At 40.9% G+C, this 26,298-nt stretch overlaps 1 protein-coding gene across 1 annotated transcript in view; it reads left to right on the forward strand.

The window, feature by feature from the left end:
- Positions 1-26,298, forward strand: part of enah (ENAH actin regulator) — a 93,155-nt gene that overhangs the window by 29,709 nt on the left and 37,148 nt on the right. Inside the window, 1 exon segment of the mRNA XM_088089311.1 lies at positions 22,468-22,540. Coding sequence (XP_087945437.1) covers positions 22,468-22,540 — 73 coding nt within the window.

The following is a 26,298-nucleotide window of genomic DNA, read 5'->3' on the forward strand; positions in this document are numbered from 1 at the left end:
CCTGGCCTGACCTGTGCCGTTGTATTAGATGTGTGTGAGCGCTCGCCGCTTATAAAAGCACTCTGTTAAAACAGCTACAGGAGGAGCGTGAGCAGCAGCATGATCATCGGCCTCATCAGTCGGTGGGAATGGATGAAGTTCAGCACCCCCACAGCTGAATATTTAGGCCTGCTTTTATGCATATTTTTCTCTATGTGCCTCTTTTTTTTTTTGTTGGACTGTTTTGGTCAGTTTCAGGAGGAAGAGTGAAAGGGAAGCCTCTGGGGCTCCAGTCCAGAATTTTCTCTCTAATGACCCAAATCCTTTATTTTTTTCTTTAATTATTGTTTTCTTTGTTATTATTATTTTTTAAAAATGTTTCCCTGACAAACTCTTTACAATTATATAAAACAAGGAAACCAAAGAACCAGAGAACATTTGGCTATTTTTGCATGATACACATCTGAGATTATGGATTGATTTTTGAAATTGTTATTTAATTTCCTGTTGATTGACTAAACAAGATATTGAATAGCTGTAATTCTGCAGTAGTGAAGCGAGTCAGACGACATTTCTCTTACTGGCCTTTTCTGTGTTTTTTTTGACAAGCAATCAGTAAGATCAGATTCTATTTGGGGCTGAATATTTTTTTTTGCAACATCAGATAAAAATGAAAATCATGATTTTGAAATTATATATAAACCAGCGTTGACACCTTAAGAAATGGCACCTGATAAAGTGAAATTATAAGCCACGTTCTAGGTTTAAACAAAAATATCTCAGTCAGGGTTTCTGGGTGCTTTTTAGAAACAGGAAGTTTATCTTATTAGTTATGTACACTAACTGTGGTTTAAAAGAAAATGATGAACTTGTCAAAATTTTACAAGATTACAGTATTTAACATGAGCAGTTAGTAGAAATAGAGCCCAGTGCTGGATTCTTTGCTTTCAGCAAGTGAAAACATAAATATCACAATGTTGAAAGTAAAATATGAAAAGTAAAAACAATCAAAGAATAGAATGATCTCATTTAAACTATTACATCATTAGCTATAGGTTATTATTAGATCATAAATATCGATGAATTATCGTGTCAGCAGCACTTTTAGACTTGGCAGTAGCTTGTCTCCACGGAGACATGTGAAAGTTAACTTATTTTCAGTTTTTATGGCCCCTGCCAACAGTGCTCCCTGTGGCTCCCCGTCATGTGAACGCTTTGTGGGGAGGCGGGGGCTGAAACCTGAGAGAGGCAGAGACACACAGAGGGACACTTCATCCCCGTCCCATAGAAACAGCCGACGTCCCCCGGCCACGACTGGTTTGTTTTTGCAGGTCAGGATGATGTAAACATTTCGGGGTACGGCGGCCCCTCCGACAGAGCGCCACATCAGTCTGGCATGTGTTTGTGCTCAGCGGATCGTGACAGCGCGTGACCCCTCCATCTGTCCACCTGCCCCACTTTTCTTTTTCTTGATGAGCTCATGGTCTCTGGCAGCAGACCCCCCCCCCGGTTGGCAAAGTGGTAGACTACACACTTGCAGCACAGCTGGAACACAGCAGACAGCGACGCAGACATTGGAAGAGACAGACATACTAGTAAAGAGAGCAAGGCTTGGAAAGACATCAGAAAGGGAAGGCAAAGAAGTGAGCAGAAAGAGTTAATAAGAAAGTTGTGAGAAAGTGAAAAAGTAAGTGAGAGGAAAGGAAAGCTCAGAGGTCACCAGTTTCTTTCGATATTTTCCGACTGCTGCTGCTAGTGGCTTGATAAAGCAACGACCCCCTAAGGCCCCATCACTGAGGTATCCGCAGACATGCCTGCTGCAGCTAGAGTTCACCGATTCCCCCAGGATCGACAGAAGATCAGCCGTGCTCAAATCATCCTGAGGAGTGAGTAGAGCAGAACTGTTTGTTCCTGAAGGCAACTCTCGTGTCTGTCTTTGTCTTCTGAACGACATCAGAATCCACAGGACTGAACTGCAGTATAGGTTTGTTTGGGTAAAATGGCTGCTGAAATTATTAGTCAATTAGTGAATATTTCCTCATCAACATTCTCTGGTTCCTTATAAACATGAGGATTTTTTTTAATTAAGTTATTTAAGTCTTTGGAGTTTTGGACCTAATCACACAGTGATTTGAATACATAGGTATGAAAAACTGAGAGGCATTTTTCTACATTTTCTGACTTTCAAACTACATCATTAATTGACACATTAATTGATTATGAAGATGATTGCAACCCCACATACAACAGCAATGTATAAAATATCAGTTATCAATGATGCACCAATCTGGTTACTGAAATGGTTTTGGTCAAAGACTGCATAAGAACTAACGGACATAGTGCCGTTACGTCAGCCATTGGTTTGCAGACTCCAGTTTTGCAGCCTCAAGTTCAGCTTTTTCGCTGTTGCCATCCCAGATTTTTGCAAACAAAATGTTACAATTACCTTTCATGAACTGAAAACACAAATAATGATAGCTATGGCTACACTTATACTCTGTAAATCTGGAGTTACAACATGGTTACTGTGGTATAGCATTTTGTCAACACAACTGTACACCCAGCTGTCACTCAAAGTGTCCACGCCCTAAATTATGTTTAACTTTAAGCCTGAATAAAATGTAAATAAGCGAGTTATATAAAAGGCCAAAACCATCAAAGCTTGAGGCTGTAAACATATTTATTTATAATGTCAAACTGGGCATTTTTACATGAGGGTCTATGGAGATTGACTCAGTTTTGGAGCCAGCCCCAAGTGGTCATAAGAGGAACTGTAGTTTTTGGCACTTTTGCATTTGCTTCATTTTTAGCCCTGAAGGTTGCCGCTTTTTTGGTGCTTTTACTGATGCCCAACACTTTATTCTAGGAATCAGGATGTGACTGATCTGATAATATGTAATATTGTATAATAGTGAAAGAACATACTAGATATTTTAGCCCACATAATGTTGGAATATGACCATCTTTGCCTGTAGTTAAGGTTGTTTGTGTTACTTGCTAAAGTTAGATATACATACTTGAAGTTGTAAAAATAAAAAGAACTTATCTTTCATTACCCAAACAGTCAGTCAGGAGAGAAAAGTGTAGACTGAGTTCATCCCTACTCAGTTTCATGCAGTTAAATTAAACATCACACATAAATGTATTCCACCGCTGCTTTCTTGTACAAGTAATTAAGTGTGTGAAACATCCATGTGTGTGTGTGCCAGTTCGTGTTTCAGCGTTAAGCAGTTCTGTCCCACGAGCCTCAGACACATTTTAGCCGGAAGCAAGGCCTCCATAGAGACTTCCTGTCATTGGCTACAGAGCAATTCTGTCATTTCATTGGTTAAGCTGCGCTCCAGTTGTCATGTAGCAACAGTGTGAAGAGGCTGGAGGGAGGACTGCCCACAGTTGCCATGGTCTCCTGATCTTTGGGAGAGAGGTTTAAGTTTAATTGTGCAAGTGAGACACAGCATGAATGTATCTTGGTGTGTAGTGTGTCAATAGTGTGTGTGTGGATTTCTTTGGCAGGGTACTAAAGTGTATGCTGAAGTTATACAAATGCCAATAAACAAAAGTATAAGCCGCTATTGGAGCGACATAAGAGCTTTTCTAATTCTGATGAATAAACATGACCAAGAAATCCCAAACATTAAAAAAACACGAGCAAGTTTAAGTATGTATTGTAGCATGCCATGGGTAAGCACCAGCCTGGTTCCAGACCTCACAATAGCTGCTTACATCTCTGATTTAAAGAGGTCTGCTGTTGTGCTGTGTAACAGTTCTTTCCCCAGTGGAGGAAGTGAAGCTTTGCAGAAAGCATTGCGGCTCATACACACTTTTACTGCCTAGAAAACACGAGTTTGGGCGCAGGTTACTTGTGGCACTTTCATGGGGCCTGGAGGCAGGTTGCGCCTGATGTTGCCAAGTGACTCTAACCAGCACCATATCATAGCCTACTCTCTAGAAAGTTCTGAAGAGTTCTGTATTGATCTTCCTCCAGGAATTGGTTATGAAAGGGGGTCTTTGCTGCTTTTCAACCAGCTTTGTATCCTAACAGTGTGGGCAGTATGAGTAAATGAACTATGATAAACTTTACTTGATCTTGCCTGTGCCAAGATCTCCCAGCTCAGGATTGTTGCTGGCTCTAAGGCTGTTGCTCAAACTATGCATTTTTGCCTATCCATAACCGTCTTGGTTACTCTTGCTAGTTATCTAGTGTTTGAGTCCACTGTTCTAACAATCACCAGCTCTGGTTGGTCGAAATAAATCTTTTATTCACCAAGTTAGATGTGAAAAACATGATATTATTTCCCCTGTTGCTGGCTGTTTACATTCCTGTAACTTATCCCTCCACCACTAAGTGTTGCTGTGTCTGGTGGTTTGTGCTGTGCACTACATACAATGAATTTAATAGAAAGAGGAGCGTCTGTATTTCTGACAGTATTGAAAAACATAGCTGCGGGATTTTGAAATACCCGGGTATACCTCAATAGCGTGATAACGCCCAAGCCTACTAGGTGGCACTAAAATGATCAACTTCTCTTCCTTATTTAACACAAACTGATATTTACAGATTAAAGGAAAGATATCTGCTCGCGGTATTTTGTTGTTGCACATGCAGTGTGCTGCATTCCAAAAATTGAAGTTTGTTTATTTCAGGACGCAGCGATCACACCCTGAAAAATGGACATTTAAGAACTCTTGCTTGCTGCAAAAGCATTACTCTTGCTTTGGAGCATGCCCTCTGAGCATTTACATGGACAACAATAGATTTGAGGATGCAAAAAACACAGCAGAATGCGGTTGTCAGCTTTCTGTGCAAAAGCCAAAAGTATAAAGACAGAAAAGTGATAGCTGAGGTGTTAGAGAAATTAATCATCTTTTATGAGCAAACCATGTAATGGAGACACAGATTCGACATTACCTCAAACCTGGTTTGGCTTTTCTCTCTACAATTTCCTGCTTCTTATCTGCAGGAATTCACACAGATACTAATATATCTGCAGTAGACTAATATTCGCCACTAAGTGAGACAAAAGGTTTCTCATTATGTCTTGAATACGGAATAATAATAAATGACCCAAAACTGTTCCAACACAAAAACACTCAGAACTTGACATTGCTTTCCCACAACTCAGTTGTCCATCTTTTGGGATTGAATATCTTCACGTCTTGCCAGTGACTAAAGTAGCCATATTACCAAGCTTACATGGGGATCTGTAAAAGCCAGGACAGGTATTGGAAATCATCGAGACTGATCGCATGTTCTAGTAAAATTGCTTCTTTGTCTTTATTCGGATGTTGCATCTAAAATGCTTCCATCTCATTTTCCACAGTGAGACCTTAACGTGTCTTGAGCATTCAGTCCTGGGTTAGAAAAATGATTATTGAGCCATCTTCTGATGCTTCTGTCATGTTTTGAGCTGAACAGATGTAAACAACCATGAGTTGTGTGTTCGGGCAGTTGTTGTCTGTATTTGAAAAGCAAGTAACAACACTGAAGAATGATCAAATCCCAGACTTGGTAATTTTCTATCCATAAAACTCCAAATTGAACTGGAAGAAGTCATAACAAAACCAACATTTCTACATTCATGTCATGCCACTAACCATAATTGTGTATTTGTTGAGATCTCTAGAAGTTTGATGCAGGCAGCAAAAATGCTCTGACGGATAAAATATCTGTATGAAATATGCTGTCAGCTCTGATGATGAATTATATACCAGTGGCATGCCCCTTCCTCTCCTTTTGAAATGATCTGCCGCTGTCCCTTATAATTTAGTGTCAACAAAAATGAGCCTTTTCACTATTTATCGAGCCAGTTGTGAATGATCGGAGAATCCGTTCAGCGGAGAAGCTGATGGGGCATATTTGTGCGCAGCTGCCTCCTCCTGTGCTTCTTTCCTCGTTTCCCCCTTGATTTTCCTCCCCAGTTCATCATGTTCTTTTCTCTTTCTTTATATTATTCAGGCTTTTACAATGGAGAATACATGTAGGAGGAGATGGTGGAAAGCTACATCTGTCTTTGTCACTGTCTGGCTGTGCATTTCACACACTGCAGTTCAAAGAATTTGGTCTTTTTCGTTGCCATTAGCTTGGCGAGCTGATGATGAGTCATGCAGCGATGTATAATTCATGGCAGTATTGGTTTAGAGTGTCTAAAAGATGCTTATGGGTGAGTTGGAGGTTACAGCTACCTACACATCCCAGCCAGCCCCTTTCCTTCCTTGAAAAAATAAAATAAAATAAAATAAAACAAAGATTTTTGGCTTGGCTGATTATCGGGGCCAATATTTTGCTGATTATTTTTATCTGTATTATATTTTAATGATCGCTGACAAGATTAATTAATAAAAAAAAAATGAAAAGAATGGGAGGAACTATTACTTTGTAAAACCTCAGGGAGCTATTTTTATTCATTCACTTTTTATTTAAAAGTTTCATTGACTTTATAAAAAAAGTTGCTGGGAACTTACTGTTTATGATGTTGAAAGTCTCAGTTTTGATTAAACATTTGCCAAAGGCATTTAAACAAAGGTTTTTTTGTTGGAGTTTGTTATATTCTAAATTCTAAATATTGGCAGGAAGATTTTCATTTTTATTTTAAATGCATATCGGTTCCAAATGTCAATTATTAGTCCCATTAACTACTTTATAATCAGTATTGGTATTGGCCCTGACAAACCAATATCGGTCAAACCCTAATTTGAAACACTGTAACCAATAATTTGGGCCCATCACTCAGTGTACTGAGATGGTTCGTACCGTTCAGTTTGGTGCAACAGAATTTAAACTTAAACCATGATTTGATCAGGTTTTAAAGTTAGTCTTTGCTGGTGCAATCCAACCTTAGTCATTCAGTTTACTTCTGTATTTAGTGGAGGCACTAAAACAGGAAATCTTCACCTTTTAGATGCTGGGAACAACAAATTGGTGGCAATTTTCCTTGAACAACAATCTGTCATTAAAAAGTTAAAGGTTGGATGCTTTTAACTGCTTGTTTTTCCCAGGTCCATGACAAAAACACAACAACAAGTGCATACTAACTCTAATCCCCCAGTGAATATCCTGGTGTTTACCTTCACCCCTCAAGGGCGTCTAGAAGACCGGCCCACTTGTTGCCGGGCAGATCTGAAACTATAATAAGTACATGTTAGCAGGCTGTGTCACTCTGAGGATCGTCCGCCGCCATGTCACTGAAATATATTAACAGGGCAGTGGGTTGGAATCAAATGTCCAGCAGTCATCCATAGGAGCTGAGGACGGCAGAGGTGTAGATGTCGGTATCCTACTGCCCTTCTAGACATCCTGACTCCCTCAAGCCCCAAAATAATCCCTCAACTTGTAGGACATGGTGAAGGAGTCAAAGATAGGCACAGAAACAGACGGAGAACAGCTCTATTCACACTGGACCTACAGTAAATTCAATCTGTCTGTTAAAGAATCCAGTGCTCATTAAGATATTACTGTACTTTGATCAAGACAGAGCTCCTATGAAAATGCTAATCCTGTGTGAGTCAAACTCGCGTCTTTTTAAAGCTTGACCTCAAACATTCGGGGTATGAAATGAACCAAGAGAATTTCATCATCCAGTGTTACAAGAAGTTCATTCATCAGCTCATTAACTCATAAATTATTTATCAGGGCTCCCAGAGGCTTCGGTTCTTCAGAATTTGTGGATTTAGAAAAAAAAAAAGAAGGTATTTTCTTGTTGATCAAAGTAAAGCATCGTAATTTCTTAGCGTGCCTCAGGACGCTGGAGGTTTGCTTTGTCAGAGCGGCACTTTCCAAAGAAATGACTTTGCAAGGTGAGGCCTACGGACATGACTCACAGTAACACTTTGAGTCCTTGAATCGCAATAAACAAGACACTGAAAGTCATCAAGAACTCCTTGAGCTAAATAGCCAAGAGTGTGTGTGTCTTAGCTCTGAGGTCCCTACTGTATCGATGGTGAGATGGTTTTAATGTAATGAAGACAATGATATGGTCAGCGGAGGTAAGACAAAGGACAGAGGTGCCGAGATAACAGTTGGAGTTGGAAGCCAAAAAGAGAATTTGAAGTGGGTCTTTGTGTGCCAGGTAGCCCATTTTCATTGGCCGTCTACTGTAATGGTTATTGATGGAGCGTCCTAATCAGACCTCAAAGAAGTATTTCCCATCTTCTGCTGGAAACACTGACCTCAGCAGGAAGCCGGTGAGGGAGACGCAGCAGCATAGGAGCCATTAGGCCGGCACATTCCCGTCTGTGTTCCTCACACATTCTTTTAATTCTTCCTGCAGTGCAAACCTTTCGGTTTTCAGTCACAGGTGGTTTGGGCCTTTAGATCTGGGCCCAGATTTATTAAGTGTCTCAGTGGAGGAAATCAGTAGTAACTGAAAAATATCAGAGCAACATGTACTTAGTCCTAGGCAATTTATCGAAAATTCTGTTAACCTGGAAATGACTCATATCTCTGCCAATATTTCCAAGAGCTCCAAAGGCGTCTAAGCTTTTAGGAGCTGCCAGGAGATGGCTTAATGCTTTATGCTTCATGATAATAAGCTTATTGTTAGCTCACAGTTTTGACAAGAACTGTGACTTTTTATGTGACTGACCTTTGGCTGGTGCTTTTGGTAGACACCAGCGTCTTTACAACCTCATTCTTTTTTTGCAGTGGAACTTGATGATTGTGTCAGGACGAAGAATCAAACTTTGAAAGCTCTTTATTGCGATATAATAGCTCTTTTCAGTGCTTCATAAAGATAATGTGCCCAGCAAGGGCTTGTATTTGAATACTTTTATGTCCTCCTAACTGGTCACCTGATTAATTCTGACAAAAGATGTCACAACTGAATTTTAGCAGATAAAATCTAATAAAGTGTGTTAAATTAAATTTCTTAAATCAGTTAAACAGAGTTATAAAACTGGACACACTGTTAGACATCACATGACTAAATGTTCTCCCAACAAAGGGACTCAAATGAGCATTGACATTCAGAGCATTGCAGAAAACCACTATTTGCCATGTAAAGATATAGTGGAGTCCTGAGCAGAGAATGAAGTCATGCTACCTCTGCGTGTTTTCATTTGAGCTTCTCTGTTCGTTATTGTGGTTGACGGTCCAGCCGCATGTGCCTGTTTGTGCACTCCATGCACTAGCTAGCTAAACTGAATTGTACTAATAGCACAGTTTCTGCTGATATTGGGACGGCAGTGTCGTGAAAGCGTAGCACCAATCATCCAGTTCACTCCCTGGTTAACACCAATGACTGTCTATAAAGATGGACATCGCGTCTCCACTTCCTCTCACTGTAGAAAAATGAAGCCAAAATATTCCGGATAGAGCCCTGCCCATACTGCGTCTGACCAATCATGAGCAGCGCTATTGATCACGCCGACTGGCACACGCAGCTGTGAGTTTTCAGTTTGGCCCATTTCCTATCTGCTGACATCGGGACAGGGTTTATGACCCTTATAGCAGCCAGCCACCAGGGGGTGATTTGGATGTTTTGGCTTCACTTTGGGTGAGCTGTCATATCGTCCATCTTTATATACACTCTATGGTTAACAGTTAGCTCGTTTAGCACTGTTGCTGTTTTTGGCAATGTTCGCGCTGTTAGCACCATCAGTTGCTGGCTGCCTCCATGTTAAGAGCCATGTGCAGACAATCTCTCAATCATACATATGCCCCAAAAATGGCATAGACCTCCTTTAAGTTAACGAATGATGTGATTAAAAGTGAAAGATGAGCGAAATGCATCAGCCCACAGATCATGTCACAATACACTGTTCTAGGCGTTGTTGGATTGGCAAATACTGTAGGATCAGTTCATGCAGTCAAACGACCTATGATCTTTGTTTGCATAAACATAGTTTACTGTGAATATCATTACGCCATATAAGCCATTTATTAATTTGGCCTCGTATTTTTGCAGATATAATCGTTGTGGTTACCTCAGTTTCACATTTCCTCGACACGTAATGTCTACACTGTCACATTCCCTCTCTTGGAGGAATCAGTCAGTGTAGACAGAAATATATCCTACTCTGAAATAGGAATGTTTTTAGTCGTAGATTCTGTCTTGATAAAGACCAGCCAATATCTGATCCTGGCCCATGGCCCACATGTCATACTATTTACTAGAGGAATATGTTTCTATGGAGCAGTTGTCATTTTCTCCTCCTGCTCAGCCTGGGTTGTAGCCAATCACAAGATGTTGCTATAGATGCTTGGACGATGACATCATGAGCTAAATGTGATACAATATCTCCCTTTTGAAAAATGTGTCTGCCCTGTAATCCTTCTCTCTGTGCTGTTACCAGACGGTCTAAATAAACCTGGACGTCCTGATATATGTTACAGTCACGTAAACTTTGACAGAGTGAAGACAGTTGGAATTTCCTTTGCGTTTTGTCTGTGATTGCAGAGTGTGTACGTCATGTAGCTGTGAGCGTGAAGATTTACTGGCCTCGGTTCCCACCAGAGCCACACATGCTAAAAATGTACACACTCACCATACTGCAAGGCGCTTTGGATCAAAGCGTCTGAGCTTCATATATTATTCACAACCTCCGTGTGCTCTTTAGTCTGTTTGTGTCTGACGGGATGATGGATGGACGCACTGAACAAATGCTCATCCAGCACATATACAGAACCACCTTGACCTCCTGACAGGAGACACCGTCAGCTCCTCACTTACAAACATAGATGGATGGCAGCTCTGATGACAGGTTGTTTCTCTGGTGTGGGCAGGTAAAACAAAGGAGAATGACCCGTCCTTTACTTTGGTCCGTCCTTTTCCCAGACATCCTGACAAACAATCCCTCCTTTGGTGTTTGTCTTTTTGTCTTTTTTCGTGTCACCTGTTTTTCTCCTTTTTCTCCTACTTCTTCCGATCCAAGAATTACGTGTATCACAGCACCTACCTGCTGCAGCAGATTACAGACAGCTTTGTCAGCTACAGTGACACACAGTGACAGTGACAGGCAGGCAGTGCAAATAAAAAACAAGGTTTACTTTTTGCATAAAACCTGCTGTATATAGTTTAAGACCTTTTATGTTTTCTTATTTGTTGATGAGGTGATAACTTTTTTTACAGTGAACATCAAACTTTGTGTCACTGTGGGGACGGAGAGGCAGTCGTCTCTCTGCCTCATTTTGCAAGCAGCACTGTGTGTTTTTCATAGCTTTGCAATACAAAATCATAACCATGTTAAACTATGATCACTGTTTTTCTGTTTTTTTTTAATGCTTCATTATATTTTGAAATGTACTCGACTGTGTTGATATTCAGCTGAAGAAATATGCATTTCTGGAATGTGACTGAATAAAACTGCAATGTCAGTAACACGGACAACACTGTAAAATCTGACATGTTGATTTTATATAAAATAATCTGGGAAAGCGATTGCCTTGAAAATGGAAAGTTATAATAACTAAATATTATTTTATGTTGACTTTATGTCTAAGTGTTTTGTTTACTGGAAATTAAGCTGTACTTAATTATTTTTGTGAAGCTGTTGCAACTTAAAAATGACAACTAAAATTATAATGTTCTTTCTTAGTGTTAGCAACTGCGGGAAACCGAGTTATTCTGACTTGATGATTATGAAGATGATTTTGCCAATGATGAATGATGATGAGCAGTAAGTTGGTTGCAGCTGAGCTGAAAAAGGTGGTGACTGAGAGTGGTGGGGAGAGCGTTATAGGACTGTAGACAGCTGACCAGCAACAGCAGACCGTGGGAAAAACCGCATATTTTTTCATGTAATTTCATTAATTAAGGGTTTATTTCAACCAAACCGGAGTTGGTGATTGACTAGGAAGACTAAGACAATTTTGATGAGTTTTATTTTGTTCATGTTAAGTTTGGATGAAGTTTGTTTGAGTTTGTTTTGTTTGAGTTAACAAGGCAAGTGGGGGTGTAATTTTAGCAACACAGGCAGCACACATAAATGCTATCATACATTGTATACCCTGCTGAAATGACAGGAACATATTCAGGTATAAAGAAATATATACGCCACAAGCCCATACTGTACTTTACAATACAGTTTATAAGGCAATATGACATGTGATTAAACCCCAAATAGTATGGGCTACACGCCACCATGCTGTAGTAGATATAACTGTGTTGTATAGCTGTAATTAGACTAACATTATACTGTAAAACATTATGGGGGGTAGCCACAAATGTGGTGGAGCTTTGGCAAAGTTGCAATTTTCTTATGTTAGGCTGGGCCATTTTTGACTTTAAATTTTTATAATGCACTATGTCATTACACTAAATTACAGGACCACACATTTCTAAAATGCTGTAAAAGTTTGTCCCATCCAGATGGCAAAATAAGCTTATTTGTCCATTTTCAGACTGAAATTAGCAGTTTGCAGGATCCTCTATGGAAGCCAATTTCTGCCAGTGTGATTGGGAACAAAAAAGATCTCGTTGAGTTATTATAATGTCAAAGTTGCTCAAAATTATGAGAAACTCTTACATTAACGACTTACTTACTGCAAAATATTGACTTAGTAACTTAAAATAACAAGCAAGTTTTTCAAAACAATTAGAAACTTAAAAAAAGAGTTTGTATCTCAAAATGAATGTTTCTCATTATTTTTTAGATTCTTAGTCACTATTTTGTAAAAGTTATTATTTTGAGATACTAACTCATCATTCTGTTAAAGGTTTCTTATTATTTTGAGACATTATCTTTTGTCTTGTTTTTTAACACTGTGGGAAATGTTTAACACTTCAATAGCATGTCCTCCACAAAGAGAAAGAATCCTGTTCAATCGCTGCGATGAAACGTGTTGGCCAAACAAAACAGTGTAACATGAAAAGACAAAAGTCCTCATTGAGATAGAGGATAATTGGGGAAACTTCTTCTGGAAAAAAAAAAAACATTGTTGAATTATTTAACTTGATTTCTTAATGCTGGGTGCATCACAAATAAAATTTCTATTCCCCTTCATGTTGTTGGGGTGGTCGTGCAGGAAGAGTGCTCTTTGCAGGCCTGTATTCAGACAGGCACTTAGGGAGAAGTCGAAGTTGAAACTTGCCGTAAATTTATAGAAACGCACAAAAATAGTTACATTTATGTGACAGTGCTTGGATTCAGTAAATGTCAATGGTCTCCTGCAGCTGATATAGGCAAAAATCTTTCACAGCAAAACTGTCTGCGTGACTAGAAAAGGTCTTTTCCTTTTATTTTGGTGACCCCACCCTTCATGTTGAACGCTACTTCCTGTGATCTGAATGAATTATTGAAAATAAAGATATGAAGTATCCTTCACTACATCGCTTCATACACACACTGGTAATGATATTGAGGCCAGCGGTGTCCTTCTCTGTATCCAGCGTATGAATAATAGATTGGATCCAGGAAGCACAAACTGGCCGACCAACCCATCAGGTAGAGAGTCCCACCACATCCTGTACGCATCTCTCTCTCTCTCTCTCTCTCTCTCTCTCTCTCTCTCTATTTCCGTCTCTCTCTGCCTTTTATGTTTCATCAGTTTGTTTCTCCTCTTTCTCTATCTCTGTCCGGCTCACACTCTCCGTCTTAATCCCCAGCTCAGTCTTCCTCTCCCTCTCTGCCTCTTTATGTTCATCCCTCCCTCCCATTCTCCATCCCTCCCTCTCCTCTTCCTTTGTTTCCATCAATTCTGATCTATTGGAGAGTCGGCACAAAGAACGACCACGCCAAGGCATTTCAGCATCATCTTTAAAGGTGTACCGTCAGGATATTAAGGCTTCACATTACAGAGGATAAACAACTTAACCGGCTGCTGCATCAGAAGAAGGCTCAGTATTTGTTATTATCTTCTCGTGGTGCAGCTGAACTTTATGACCATCAGACCTCCAGCAGTGTGGATGATGCAGGGCTGAGGCACAGGAAATTGAAAGGGAATTGAATTGGACCTTTTGGAAGCTTGAGCTATGGTTCTGTATGTGAGCTCCCAGGATTGTGCTGGGGGAGCTGGCAGCAGGGTGGTGGTCGCACTGAGGCCTGGCAACGGGTCAGACGGGGCCCCACATGGACTGTGGCGCTACGTTTGCTGCCAGAGGAGGCCCACACTGACGCTGCCTTCATGTAGGTACAGAGCCATGGGAACAGACTTCTATAGTTGGTTTACTGTTTGTGTGTGTGTTTAACATTTTAAGGTCGACATCGGCTAGAAAATGTTATTATCAGTTGTGGAATTATTCCTTTTATCATTACCCTCTTGTTTTTCTCCCTTTCAGTCCCGTAAACTATTATCAGCTTTGTCCTCCTGCTGTGGAGATATTACAAAGTAGCAGATAGTGATCTCATGGCCAGCTAATATACTGTAGCACAGCCCAGCCCAGTTTCTCTTTGTTCTCTCTCTGCTTTTGTCTGTAAATACCTCTTTTTTGGCTTTACTTCATGGCTTTTCTCTTTGCCCTGTCTTACCCAGTATTGTGTCAGATAATGTTTTTGGACGCGGGCCAAGCCTAAGTGCTGTTGTCTTAGGTCATTGAATCAATTCACGTCTTTTTAGTCCTTCCATTTTACGAGAAGAGAAAATGACTCAATGTCTGTTTGGAGAAGGCACCTTGAGAGTCAGTGAGTCTTGTGGGTATTGAGACATTAACACTGAGGCCTGATCCCATTTCTTATTTGTACCCCTACCTCTCATTTTGAAGTGCCCCTTTACCCCTTGGTATAGATATAAAAGGGGCAGTGGCTGAAAACTTTCCCTAAGAAATGGGACAATCCCTCAAGACATTGATAGCGTTTACATAAACAGACCATGGCAATAATGGTATTATTACATTTGACATTTGCAATTTATCAAATACACGAACAACATAAGTGTCTCCATCAATCGATCAAACATGCCATCAAATAAACAATATCACTATCATTACCAGGCCACTAGTGGTGCTCTGTAGGCTAACATTAGCAACATGTGCAGCAGCTTCACTTCTGGACTTTAGTTAAGTTTCAGATCATCAAAGGTGGGAGGAATGCAAAATGGAAATATGTCAAATTGCATGATTGCCATGCAAAAATCAGGATTAACAATGTAACGGTAGCTAGCTAGTTAGCTGCTGAGACATCGGCAAACTACTAGCAAATTTTTGTTATGCTTGTTTGACAGAAAAATACTATACTATACTATACATTGAAACATCTTAAAACTATAAGATAATACGATGGTTACTGTCATGTTTAATTCTTACTTAAAGAAAATATATTAGTGCATTTCTTTTGTTGCTTGTTCAGCCACCTTGCAGACTATTTCTTTTTCCACTGGAGCCGTTTTCTTACATTAAATCTGAAAATAAGTCAGGAAAATCAGGTCATGACATTATCTGAAGTTTCTATTTCACAAATGTAACACATATGATTGTCCATGTCGAAAAGCATTCTCACCCACTGAAAATGCTGTTTTTGGTTTTGGTGAGGGATGGCATCTGGGTAGAACGTGCAGCAGGCAAGACATGACATTGTTACACCATGGTCCCCTAGCCGGTTGGTAATTTGGTCCTAAATAACAGTCTCTTGCCGTTCCTTTAATTTTTCTGATGTTTCCAGGTCCGGCCCTTACTGACAGACGTTATCTAATATCATCAGTCCTCCAGTCTTCACACACAGATTTTGCATAATGGAGCTAATAGACAAAGTCAGAATTAACTGATTTTCACATATGGCTCCTCGGGGTTATGTCTAGATACTGTGAGGATTGCAAGGCAGGTGTGAATGGAGTGTGCCTCTCAGTTTTGAGGGCCATGTTGCCTTAACACTTCACCCTACCTCTAGTCAAGTCACCGTGCAAAATGGAGGGGTAAGGGCATAAGTGTTAAGTGGGGGACTGAGCCTTAGAAATGTGAGATGCCATAAAATTACAGTTCCTTGTGTTCAAATCGTTATATGATAAGATTTCTAATAGGGAAATGAAGCTTAAATGAATGCCAGGCAAGTTTATCTGATCTTAAGTCCTCCCTCCTGCCCCGCTAGGCTGCTGTCTGTGTTCTGTCATTAGCACATAAGCTCTATTAGAGCAGACAGTAACACAATTACACCCACAGGCAGCGGAAGATGGAGACGGGAGACCATGTCAGCAATTACAGTCGCAGAAATCGAGTGCCTGTGGACTCGACTTAATTCAATGCTATTTCAATGCAGCCCATACAAGAAGGAGAACCATCAAGATGGTAATAAGATGAGAGGATGTGCATAATGACGGCAGATAGAGAGCTAGATGTAGGAATGGTTATTTTGCGTCCCCCTGGAGATGCTCTACATCATTTTCTCTTTCCATTGTTAAAGTCAGGTTAACTCGAATGCTTTGGAAGTGGCTTCCAAACTGTCTGAGTTTGTAGTTTTTGATGACATTTTTGTCTCCGCAACTGTGTGAGGGATATTTCAAACTATCAAACCATTCAATTCTAAAGTGCTGTTCATCTCTGGTTTACTGGGTAACTTTTGATAAGAAGTACAGCATGTTAACACGGCATTTATTAGTAACTAGCTTGTTTTAATTCAATTGTAAGAGCCTTTCATAGTTGCCACACTGTTGACCTACAAACACAAACAGTGAGTGATGTGTCTTTCCACTCACAACCAGGTGTCATCTGCATATTGTCGAAATTGGTCTTTGCTAGTGATAATTAGCATGAAGAAATAAAAGATTGGATAGGAGATTTGTTAGTGTTTGAGCTCAAATAAACTGGAACCATATATCAGAACTCATCCTTGTGTGAGATTAGGCTTTTTCTACAGCATAGATGTCTTTGAAAACATATTTTCCTCCACCATTTAAAATTCTGACCATGCAACCTTCATTTTACAAAATATCTCCATCAACACTAGAACGCCAAAATGACTCCAAGCACTTAACGGCATTAGCCGTCTTCCACAGTCTCACCTCGTCACAAAGGTGATGAAGTAGGTGTGCAGGCTACCTTTTTCAAAGCACGCACTGGAGAACTCATCATCGCCGATTCCCTCTCAATATAAGGACGACAGAGCTCACTCAGATATATTAGGGATGCTCTGGACATGTAAAAGTTTTCCTTCCATTCCACATCAACAAATCCCACTCTCCACATCATCCCACCATCTTCTGGTCCGACTGGGTCTTATTTAAAAGGCAGACTTTAAACCGCAAACACTGGTGGTGGTGCAGCAACATTAAATTAAAGTGTAAAGTAGTCGAGCAGTGCTAAGAAAATGTTAGCATACTGGTAGACTGCCATTGTCAGTGCTTCTGTTGCTTGCTCATTTCCCAAATCCACTGTTTTACAAGTCCACATCGATACAAAGTAACCAAAGTTTTGTAAAATCTGCACTTAACAAAGCATTTTCAAAAATCTAGTGACCTGAAACTGTAAACATGTAGACAGGGACTAAATCGTCACATTTGAGGACCTGGACCTGACAAATATTTTACAGACATTACATAAAACAATACAGAAACTCTAAGAGATGTTGCACTTTTTGAATAATCAGTCAGTGGTTTCAGCACCAGCTGTTTCCTTCATCTGATAGTATATAAACTGACAGGGATCTGGAGAAGAAGGGTGAAACATGTGACGGCAGTCTATGAATCAATGTTTCCTTCGCTGTCTGTGATTTACACTTGTAGTCAGTTTGTCAAAAACGCTGATCCCCTGACAGCCGTGTGATCATTTCTTTGTCCGGCTTTTGGAAAACCATCAGAGCAAGAAGTTTTGATAAGAGATATTAGATTCTGTTACAGTGACGAGACTGACGCCAAACAGATTTTGGCACTAAAACTGGCACAGCTGTCCCAAGACTGAATAATGTGAGTTACCTATACTTATTGGCACATGAACGTAGTCCTGATAAAGTCTGTGGAAAATGTGATATTTGCACAGTATAAATAGCTTTTGTTGAAGCTAGAAGAGATTAAATCTGGACCGTGAAGAATGAGACACTTCGTCATGTCCACTGGGCATTAGTCATCACGTCTGTATTGAAATATTCCACTTTATATGAGTTCACCTCTTAGGACATCACAAAGGGAGATGCAAACCCAGTCCTTATTACAGACACCTTAAATAGTGTTGGTGAGTCACACCCTCACTGAATGGTTTCCAGTCTGCACACACTCACACACATAGGGCTTTACCTTCTGAACACACCATTGATCCACAGCTTCCCCTGCGGATGTTTGCTGTTCGGGGTTAAAGAAAAGAAGCTTACATAAATGCTGGAGTCATAGGCAGATTTATGCCTACCACATGCTGGAAGACTTTAAAAAGTCTTTTAAAAAGCTAAAGTCTGACACCCTCTCACATCAAAGACAGTGTTGAGTTTTTTGTCACAAATTTTGCGAAGACTGGGGATCTTGTAGGGGCCCTGTTTGAAAGACTACAACTAGATTCCCCTTTTGGATTATTTCTCATCTTGCCCCTGATGAGAAATATTACACCAAATTCTATTTAAGAAATATTAACTATTATTCCTATTAGTTATCCTACTATTATCCCTTACATGTCCACAGAAAACACTCTAGAAACACGAGATAAAAGGCCTAATATGTTGACATCACTCTTGTCAACTTAGCATCAATATATTCCATGAAAATAAATTGTATTTGCATACAAACTTTACATTTTGGTTCTTGTTGTCTCAACTTGCTACGAGCCTCCATTGGTATTGGTAGCTGTGTTATTTAATTGGGAGGAGACCGTGAGAATATATCTCACTTAAAAAAGTGCTAGTAGATCAGATCCAGGCTACATTAAAGCACGAGAGTCCACGAGAACCAAGACTTTTTTTGCACCTCCTTGGAGTACCATTCATGTGACTCACGTGTCTTCCTGGTTCGTTAAAAACTTTTAAAAGTTTGATTTTCCCATGATGCTAAGACAAGAAAAACACTGACTGAGGGCTCAGACTGAGTTTTAAGACTACCTTGCACCAATCGATCAAGTTCACGTTAGCGCACCAAAACTCTAGTAAAACTCTCTTGCTTAAAAAAGTCTTTTGCTGAAAGGCCGGCATGAGTTAAATGTCAAGCTACTCACTAAAATACAAGGGAAGACTTCTGTTATTCATCAGTGAGGCGAAGAGAAGAAAAAGTTTTATTTTAGGAATAAACTCCACTCTTGTCACATGATATCAGTAAGAAACCATTGATGTTGTGACACCAGTAAACTTACTGGTCCATTTATGGGGGTTGTGGTTCCTGTGCTGACTCATCAGACAAGATTCTCTGTGCTGACATTACTAGTGGTCAGTAGACTGGTTTCCAGTAACTCTTGATGTGCGTCAGCGCTTAGTCATTATTTGCCAAGGACTACACAAGTCTTTACTGTTTGTTTCGATGTCCTTGCTGGAGGGTTGCTGCCGTTGCAATATCTCTGCTACAGTTGGCTGAGTGAGCGGAGATTGAGTTCTCTCTCTCTGCCTCGCTTGCTTTGAAAACTTGTCATATTCCTTGACTTGACGAACCCTCAAATGTCTGATGAAGTTTGTGGTGTTGAAATTTTTTGGTTGCATTCCTCCGTGAGGGATTTCCTTGGAAAACACCACGCAAATTGCAAATTTATTGTCATTGACTTGCACTTGATAGAACTACCAGATTGATGCCATTTTAGCAGCGGCTGCAAAAATTGTCTTGTGTTTTGCATCTAATCGGTGCCTCCAGTCAGCCTTCACAGAAAACACAAATCAAACTATTTAGAATGAATATTGGCTGATAATTATTGGTGGCTGACAGATCGCAGCACCTTTATTTTACACATTTGCTGGCAACAGAAATGCCTTCCCACTGAGGATACAAACATCTGAAAACTTGATTTTACTCAGACGTGGCAAACCCTATCTTCTTCTCTTGTGGAAAAGCAGCCAATGCCAATACTAACGACGGTCACAGTGTTAAGTGGGGTCAGTGTGTGTGAGCACGTTGCTGTTCAGAAACAGTCTTCAGCTTGGCTGCGACCCAGATTCTGCCCGTTTCAACTCAGTCTGTCTGTCTGTCCCCTCAGACTTGGCTGAACACTAATTGCAGTCAAATTTGCTCCCTTTTCAGCTTCATCCAGATCCAGTGTGTGCGTGTGTGTGCATGTGTGTGTGTGGTTGGTGTACAGCGGGAGAAGGAGCACCATGTTGGTCCATCTGGCTCTGCTCAGGTTTTGCAGAAAACACAGCTCATTAGCAAGTGTAAATGAGACAGTGATGTCTGGGTGTCTCTTGTTCTGGTGCCAGAGGCTGCCGAGGGTATGTCAGCGAGTGTTGACAGTGTTTCACTGTTTATGCTGTGGACTGCGCTTCTTTCACTAGAACGTGTACCTGGTTTAAACTGACCTTTCGGGGCATTCGTGTTTGTCATTTCCTTTATGCAAAACCAGCTGCTCACTTGAAGGCTAATAGGTTAATATGAAGTCAGGTGTGGGATGAAACGCAGATAAAACACAGAGTACTGTCTTTGCATTTGTGTTGATCCTTCAGTTTAGACCCTCATTATGACTCCATTCTGTCTCTGTTGGTGTGTCTACATGCATAACACCACCACCATTTGTGATTAATTGGTTAATTAATATTGATAAACTCGTAGAACCTCTGAAGATGTGTGGACAAAACGCAACTCTAATGAGGTCAAATGACTTTTTGTCAATGGAGTCTGGCTTTGAAAAGATGAGTTTCACTTTCAGTTTAGTTCCCTGTCGGAAAAGGCTGTCCGACATTAAGGCAAAGCAGTGAAAATACTCTAAATACGCCATACTCTTAAACTGATGTTGATCTTTTTTAAGGTTTGCTCTTTTTTTAGGTGGCTAAAATACATTTTGCTGCCGCTGCTACCCAGTCAGAGTGAGCTACCATTAACAATCGATCCACTGGAGTGGAATACTATTCCAGTAGATCAAATTGTGGTTAAGCATATGGCTGTGTTCACTGGGAAATGTTTTGCCTCTAAAGGAATGTTGTGTGTGCACATTGTATTGATAGCTCATTTTGAACTCTATTTGTTCAGACTTCATCTCAGTCCACAGCTGTCCATTAGGTAGCTTCTATGGCGATACTCCTGCTTGTTTCTCCAACCTGGGGGTGCACAGATAACAATCTACTGCATGTAATTCACTGACTATGGATAGTTAACTTATACAACTCCACCTAAAAAACTCTGAAACTATCCTCTTAATGCATCAGTAGGCCTACTTTAGCAGTCTGAATATTCCTCTCAGCCACATTTTGGAGTTTGGTGGCGTCTCTGCTTGTGCAATGCTCCAGAATCTAATCTGGCCGAGCTTGACACAGACTGTCCCTGAGCTCACAGCCCTCCAACACAGTCATACAAAACATCCGAGAGAAAAACATTCACAGCAACCTGTATGCTAATGCAGGAGGACGCTGGGGAGGGAGTTCAGTCTGCAGTGTATGCAGAGGGAATGCTTATACGGCCCGCTTAGTGTTATGGTCTTATGTGTTTGGACCTTATAGTAACTTCTCTGCCTGCCTGAACTTACCAGAAGGCATTACACTGTCAATACTTGGACACATATTGAATGAGGTATTTATTTTGAATGTGGCTACTTTCACTCAATATGTATACAGTTCCCAGCCAGTTAAAGATAAGTGCCACAGGTCAGTTACCAACTACAGCTGCATTCAGTAATGTTCTTTAGAGTCCATACTGCAAGTCCCGAACAAAAAAAAAATCTACTAAGTGTTTGACCGATTTAACAGAACACACAGGTGACTTCTCTGCAACCCTTTGCACCTGAGATCTACAGAAGCTAAATACTCTGCAGATCTTTTGCCAAACATTGTGCTGCCATGACAACCAGTAGTATCTCACTGTTTCCTCCTGAACTGCATTCATAGAGCTCTCTGCACAGGTGGCTTGATATAACTGAGATAACTATAAGGGCAACTGTAAGTTGTTCCAATTTTGCCTCAGGGATCACATAAGTATTTCTGATTCAGATTCTTTTGACAGTTTATTCTATTTATTTATTTTTTATTCTTTTTTTTCAATAAATGACTGCATTATATTACATGACTGGTCGATAAAAGCGACATTGTTTTTAAATAGACATAAATATAAAATATTATTTTAATTCAATTCATACCCAGTGTCCTCAGTTCAGAAAGTCGTCCACAGTATTTTTCTGTTTAGGTTCAAATTATATTTATGTCCAAGGGATTCCAACAGTTTCTTCCATTTTTGCAGAGACAGATGAGTCCATCTCGTGAAAAATAATGTCCTATTTTTTCCACAACCTCAGAGATCAGAGATATCCACATAAGAAAAGCAGAAGGAGGGTCTTTCCCCGACCCACTTTACCATAATGGCTTATCTCTCCAGCTTCATTTTGAAAGGTTTTATTAAAATTCTTAAGTGTCTTGCTGCAAAATATGAAATTCCTTTTAAATTTGTGTGATAACATTTATGATTCTCACAGTACATGTACGTTTTGTTTGCTGAAAAAGTACCTGAGGATTTGCGTGTCGGTTGTAATGAGGATGTCGGTTGAATGTCTAACAGGAGCTGTCTCTGTGTTGTGTCGCCCTCTACAGGCCCCACATTGCCCAGACAGGGCCCCCAGGTTCAGAATGGCCCCACACCAGAGGAGATGGACCTGCAGAGAAGGTACGGACCTCATAAACACAAAGACCACATACAGAATGGAACAATAGAAACTGTCTTCACTGTGTAAGGCAACATTGTTTTTTCCATATTTGTCCCTCCATTTTTTCCATTTCTATTCTTTTTTCCCCCAACCAGTCTATCACTGTTTTACATAGCCACACACACACACACACACACACACACACACACACACACACACACACACTTAGACAAAACCTTGCATACTCACAGTTGTTTTTCTTCCCCATACAAGGCCACTCTTTCCCTCAGGTAATAATGAAGCTCTGGATCGGCTAGAAAACACATCACACACATACTTGCATACATACACACAGAGCCGTATTAATGGGGGCCAGCTGTTGGCCGAGGCTTCGAACCTGTTCACCAGAAACCTGGTTGAAGGATTTCATCAGTCTGAACTGCCTGCGCACACTCTCACATGCAAACACAGACGGGGAGACGTCATGGACTATATTCACCACAAACGTGACCACACACAGAGACGTAAACATCTAACTTTAGTATCCGTTACACCAGCCAAACAGTGATGGCTGCTTCGGTAACCAGTTCAGAGAGAGGGCAGCTGCTGCTCACCACAATGTAATGGCATGACTGACAACTGGAGGGATGCTGGAGGGATAACTCTGCCGAATCATCAAAATACAAATATTTAAAGAGTAATTAAACCTTTTTTTTTTTAGTTGAAAAGCAATATTTAGTAGTGTTGTTGATTGATTCAGGGTCAACTCTTGACATTTGAGTGAAAAGTATTACAATTATACATATTGTATTAGAAATATTCGCAGTGAGTGCCCTCTAAAGGTTGAAACCTGGCTATTGCGATTCAGTTTTGCTATTGGCTGATTCTGGTAGCAGGAGCCTGCTGTCATCACCAACAATGTGAACTGTAGAAAAATTCCTCCCTGTACAGCTGTCATGAACGTGGAAATAAGCTGCAGGGACTAAAATATGTTTTTGTACCAGGCTGTTAATATGTTTATTTCTGCTGTTAATTTTGGCATTTTAACATGGAGGTCTATGGAGATGGACTCGCTCTTGGAGCCAGCCTCAAGTGGCCATTAGAGGAACTGCAGTTTTTCACTATTCCTCATTGGCTTCATTTTTCAGTCCTGGAGGTTACTGCTTGTCGCTGATGTGAGGCGTCCATGTTTGTTTGTGTGGGCACTAACATTGCCAGCGTCACAGGTTAGATTCCCGCTAAGGTGAGTGATGCTAATATGTGGATTATTTGAAAGTACAACATGTTCGTTCCGTCATCCTTCAGACATGCAGTCGCTATTTGATATGCTCTGTTTCTTTCCTTTTGCTCTCTGTCTCTCTCTCTCTCTCACACACACACGAGTAGTAAAGCATTCTTCAGGTGTGAGTCAATGCATTTGCAGTGAATTTGGATCTGCCAGGGATTTTACGGACTCTGTAGGTCTGAAAGAGCCTGATGGATCTTGCTGCCAGCTCCCCGCTCTCCCTTTCTTCTACATTTCTTCCTTCCCCCTCCTGCTTTCTCACTTTTACCCTTTTGTCTCCGTCTAGCTTCATTTGCCCCCCCCCCCCCTCGGTTCCGGTCATGCTCCATATTTAGCAGCGGATGACAGACAGGCAGCCAGTGGATCAGTGACTGAGGTCATCCGCTGATACAGAGGCCAAGATGAGTCCCGTACGAGAGGCTGTGTGGAGCAGAGTGAGAATAGGATGAAAGAAGTGTGAGGCGAAGGAGGAGGAGAGCAGTGTAGAAATGAATTGGCAGCACACTTCTGCTTCTTTAAAAGGAGAGCTAACACGCTGTAAGCTTTGGAAGATGGAGAAGGTCTGTTTTGCCAACAAACATGGTCAGGTTGTTTTTGAGCAGCTGTTTCACCTCGAATCAGTGCGCCGCTGTCAGTAATCCAGTCAGTTTACAGACTGACTGGCTGATTCACAAAAGGACTGCGCCGCATTTTCGACTGCTAAAGCTGCATAAATAAGACAAAAAGATATTGTGTAATGCTCAAAGCACCCGCAAAGGGTGAAATGCGCCCCTGACTGCGCTGCCAAGTAAATAGCGTCTCAGTAATCCCGTGCTATTTGCATGTATTTAAAGGTCCAGTGTGTATGAGTTCGGAGCATCTATTGACAGAAGTGCTATATTATATTCGAGAGATAGATAGATCTTTATGTCAAACATGTCAAATGATTCACAAGAGTGGTCGTATCAGTTTTCTGGTGACATTTAGATCCATCGTCCATTCGAATGGATGGATTTTTTTTAAAAAAGTTTAAATCCAGAGTAAAACCTGTAAATCTGTCATATGATTTTTTGACTTGTATTAGCATTACAACATCTCATGTTAACTTTAAAAGCTGTTTTAAGACGTAGAGTATTATGTATTTTAACAATATGAATTATAGACTAAAACATGCCTTGCGATCTCTCCTTCCCCCACAGTCGGGCCATGCTCGTTTAAAAAGGGGGCGTGACTCTACTGCAGTCAACTTTAGATGACATAGATCACCGTGATTGGCTTTTTTGACATCTCGTCAAATAAGTCTTTGTGTTTAGATTTAGTCATCATAGATCTAAACATCCTAGAAAAGTTCTGTCCATTGGAATGGATGGTTGATCTCAGCGGGTTAATGCTTTTGTTTAGGAGTGCGTATCACTTTGAACCTGACATGGCGATGGAAGAAGAGAGAGAACAAAGAATCGGAGATATGGATGAGTGACAGTGACGCTCCTCTCCGCCTCATTGAGGAGGATGAGCTCACCTCATTCCTTAGGGACCACACGGTCAACAGTCATCAGTGTGGCCTCCTCTTGCTCACTCTTTGAGGAGTAAACACTGAGATCATTCATCTGTGGAGACATTTCAAGTGTCTCTGTAATGGGGGGTGACACAAGAGCAGGAAAATATGATGCGCTGTGTGTCCCCCAACTCCATTTATCTCCTCCATCTCCTCTTTAATCCTCCTCTTCATGGTGACAGAGATGGGTGAAGAAGAGGCATATAGCAGGCCGGCCATGATGCTTCAGCGATGATTGATGGATTGTTGTAAATATTCACCGCATGTGTGAGCGGAGTCACGGACGGCTGAGGGAGAGAGCGCGGATAAACCACCTGTTCAGAAATGCATGGTGCTACCCTCAGATTAAAAAGACATGAGCTGGAAATAATAGGCTGCGGTATAAATAGCTGTGTGGTGCGTGGGAGCGAGGGAGTGTGTGTTGGGAGAGAGAGAGAGAGAGAGAGAGAGAGAGAGGAGATGTGTCACATGCGTCTTGAATGAAAGTGAGGATGGAGAAGTGGGAAGGAAATCGAGTGTGTTAGATTTGTGTTAGCTGTTAGCACGTAGCTGCTGGTATTTAACACTGAGAGGATGAAAACACCAGCAGCTGCTCTGGGTTGCACATTGTCATGAACACGTGTTGACATCCGAATTTATTCCCAAATGACAGTGACACGTGCGCGCGCGCGCACACACACACACACACACACACACACACACAGAAACATCTCTAAAAACCAATATGTTAGCTTGGCTTTGATTACAAGGTTGGGGTCTAATGTTAGTGGGACACATGACACATGGTTTGTGTGTGTGTGTGTGTGTGTGTGTGTGTGTGTGTGTGTGTGTGCACGCATGTGCGTGTGTATTGCACTCTTGGACTGCATCCTCACTAGAGTAGGTCCATATGGTCCATCTGGGCTTTTGTCCATTCATACATTTCCTGGTTCTGTGAGCCAATCAGGCGAGCCACTGAG

The sequence above is a fragment of the Plectropomus leopardus genome, chromosome 16, assembly GCF_026936395.1.
Source record: "Plectropomus leopardus strain MGB_pleo_1.0 chromosome 16, ASM2693639v1, whole genome shotgun sequence".
Taxonomy (NCBI): domain Eukaryota; kingdom Metazoa; phylum Chordata; class Actinopteri; order Perciformes; family Serranidae; genus Plectropomus; species Plectropomus leopardus.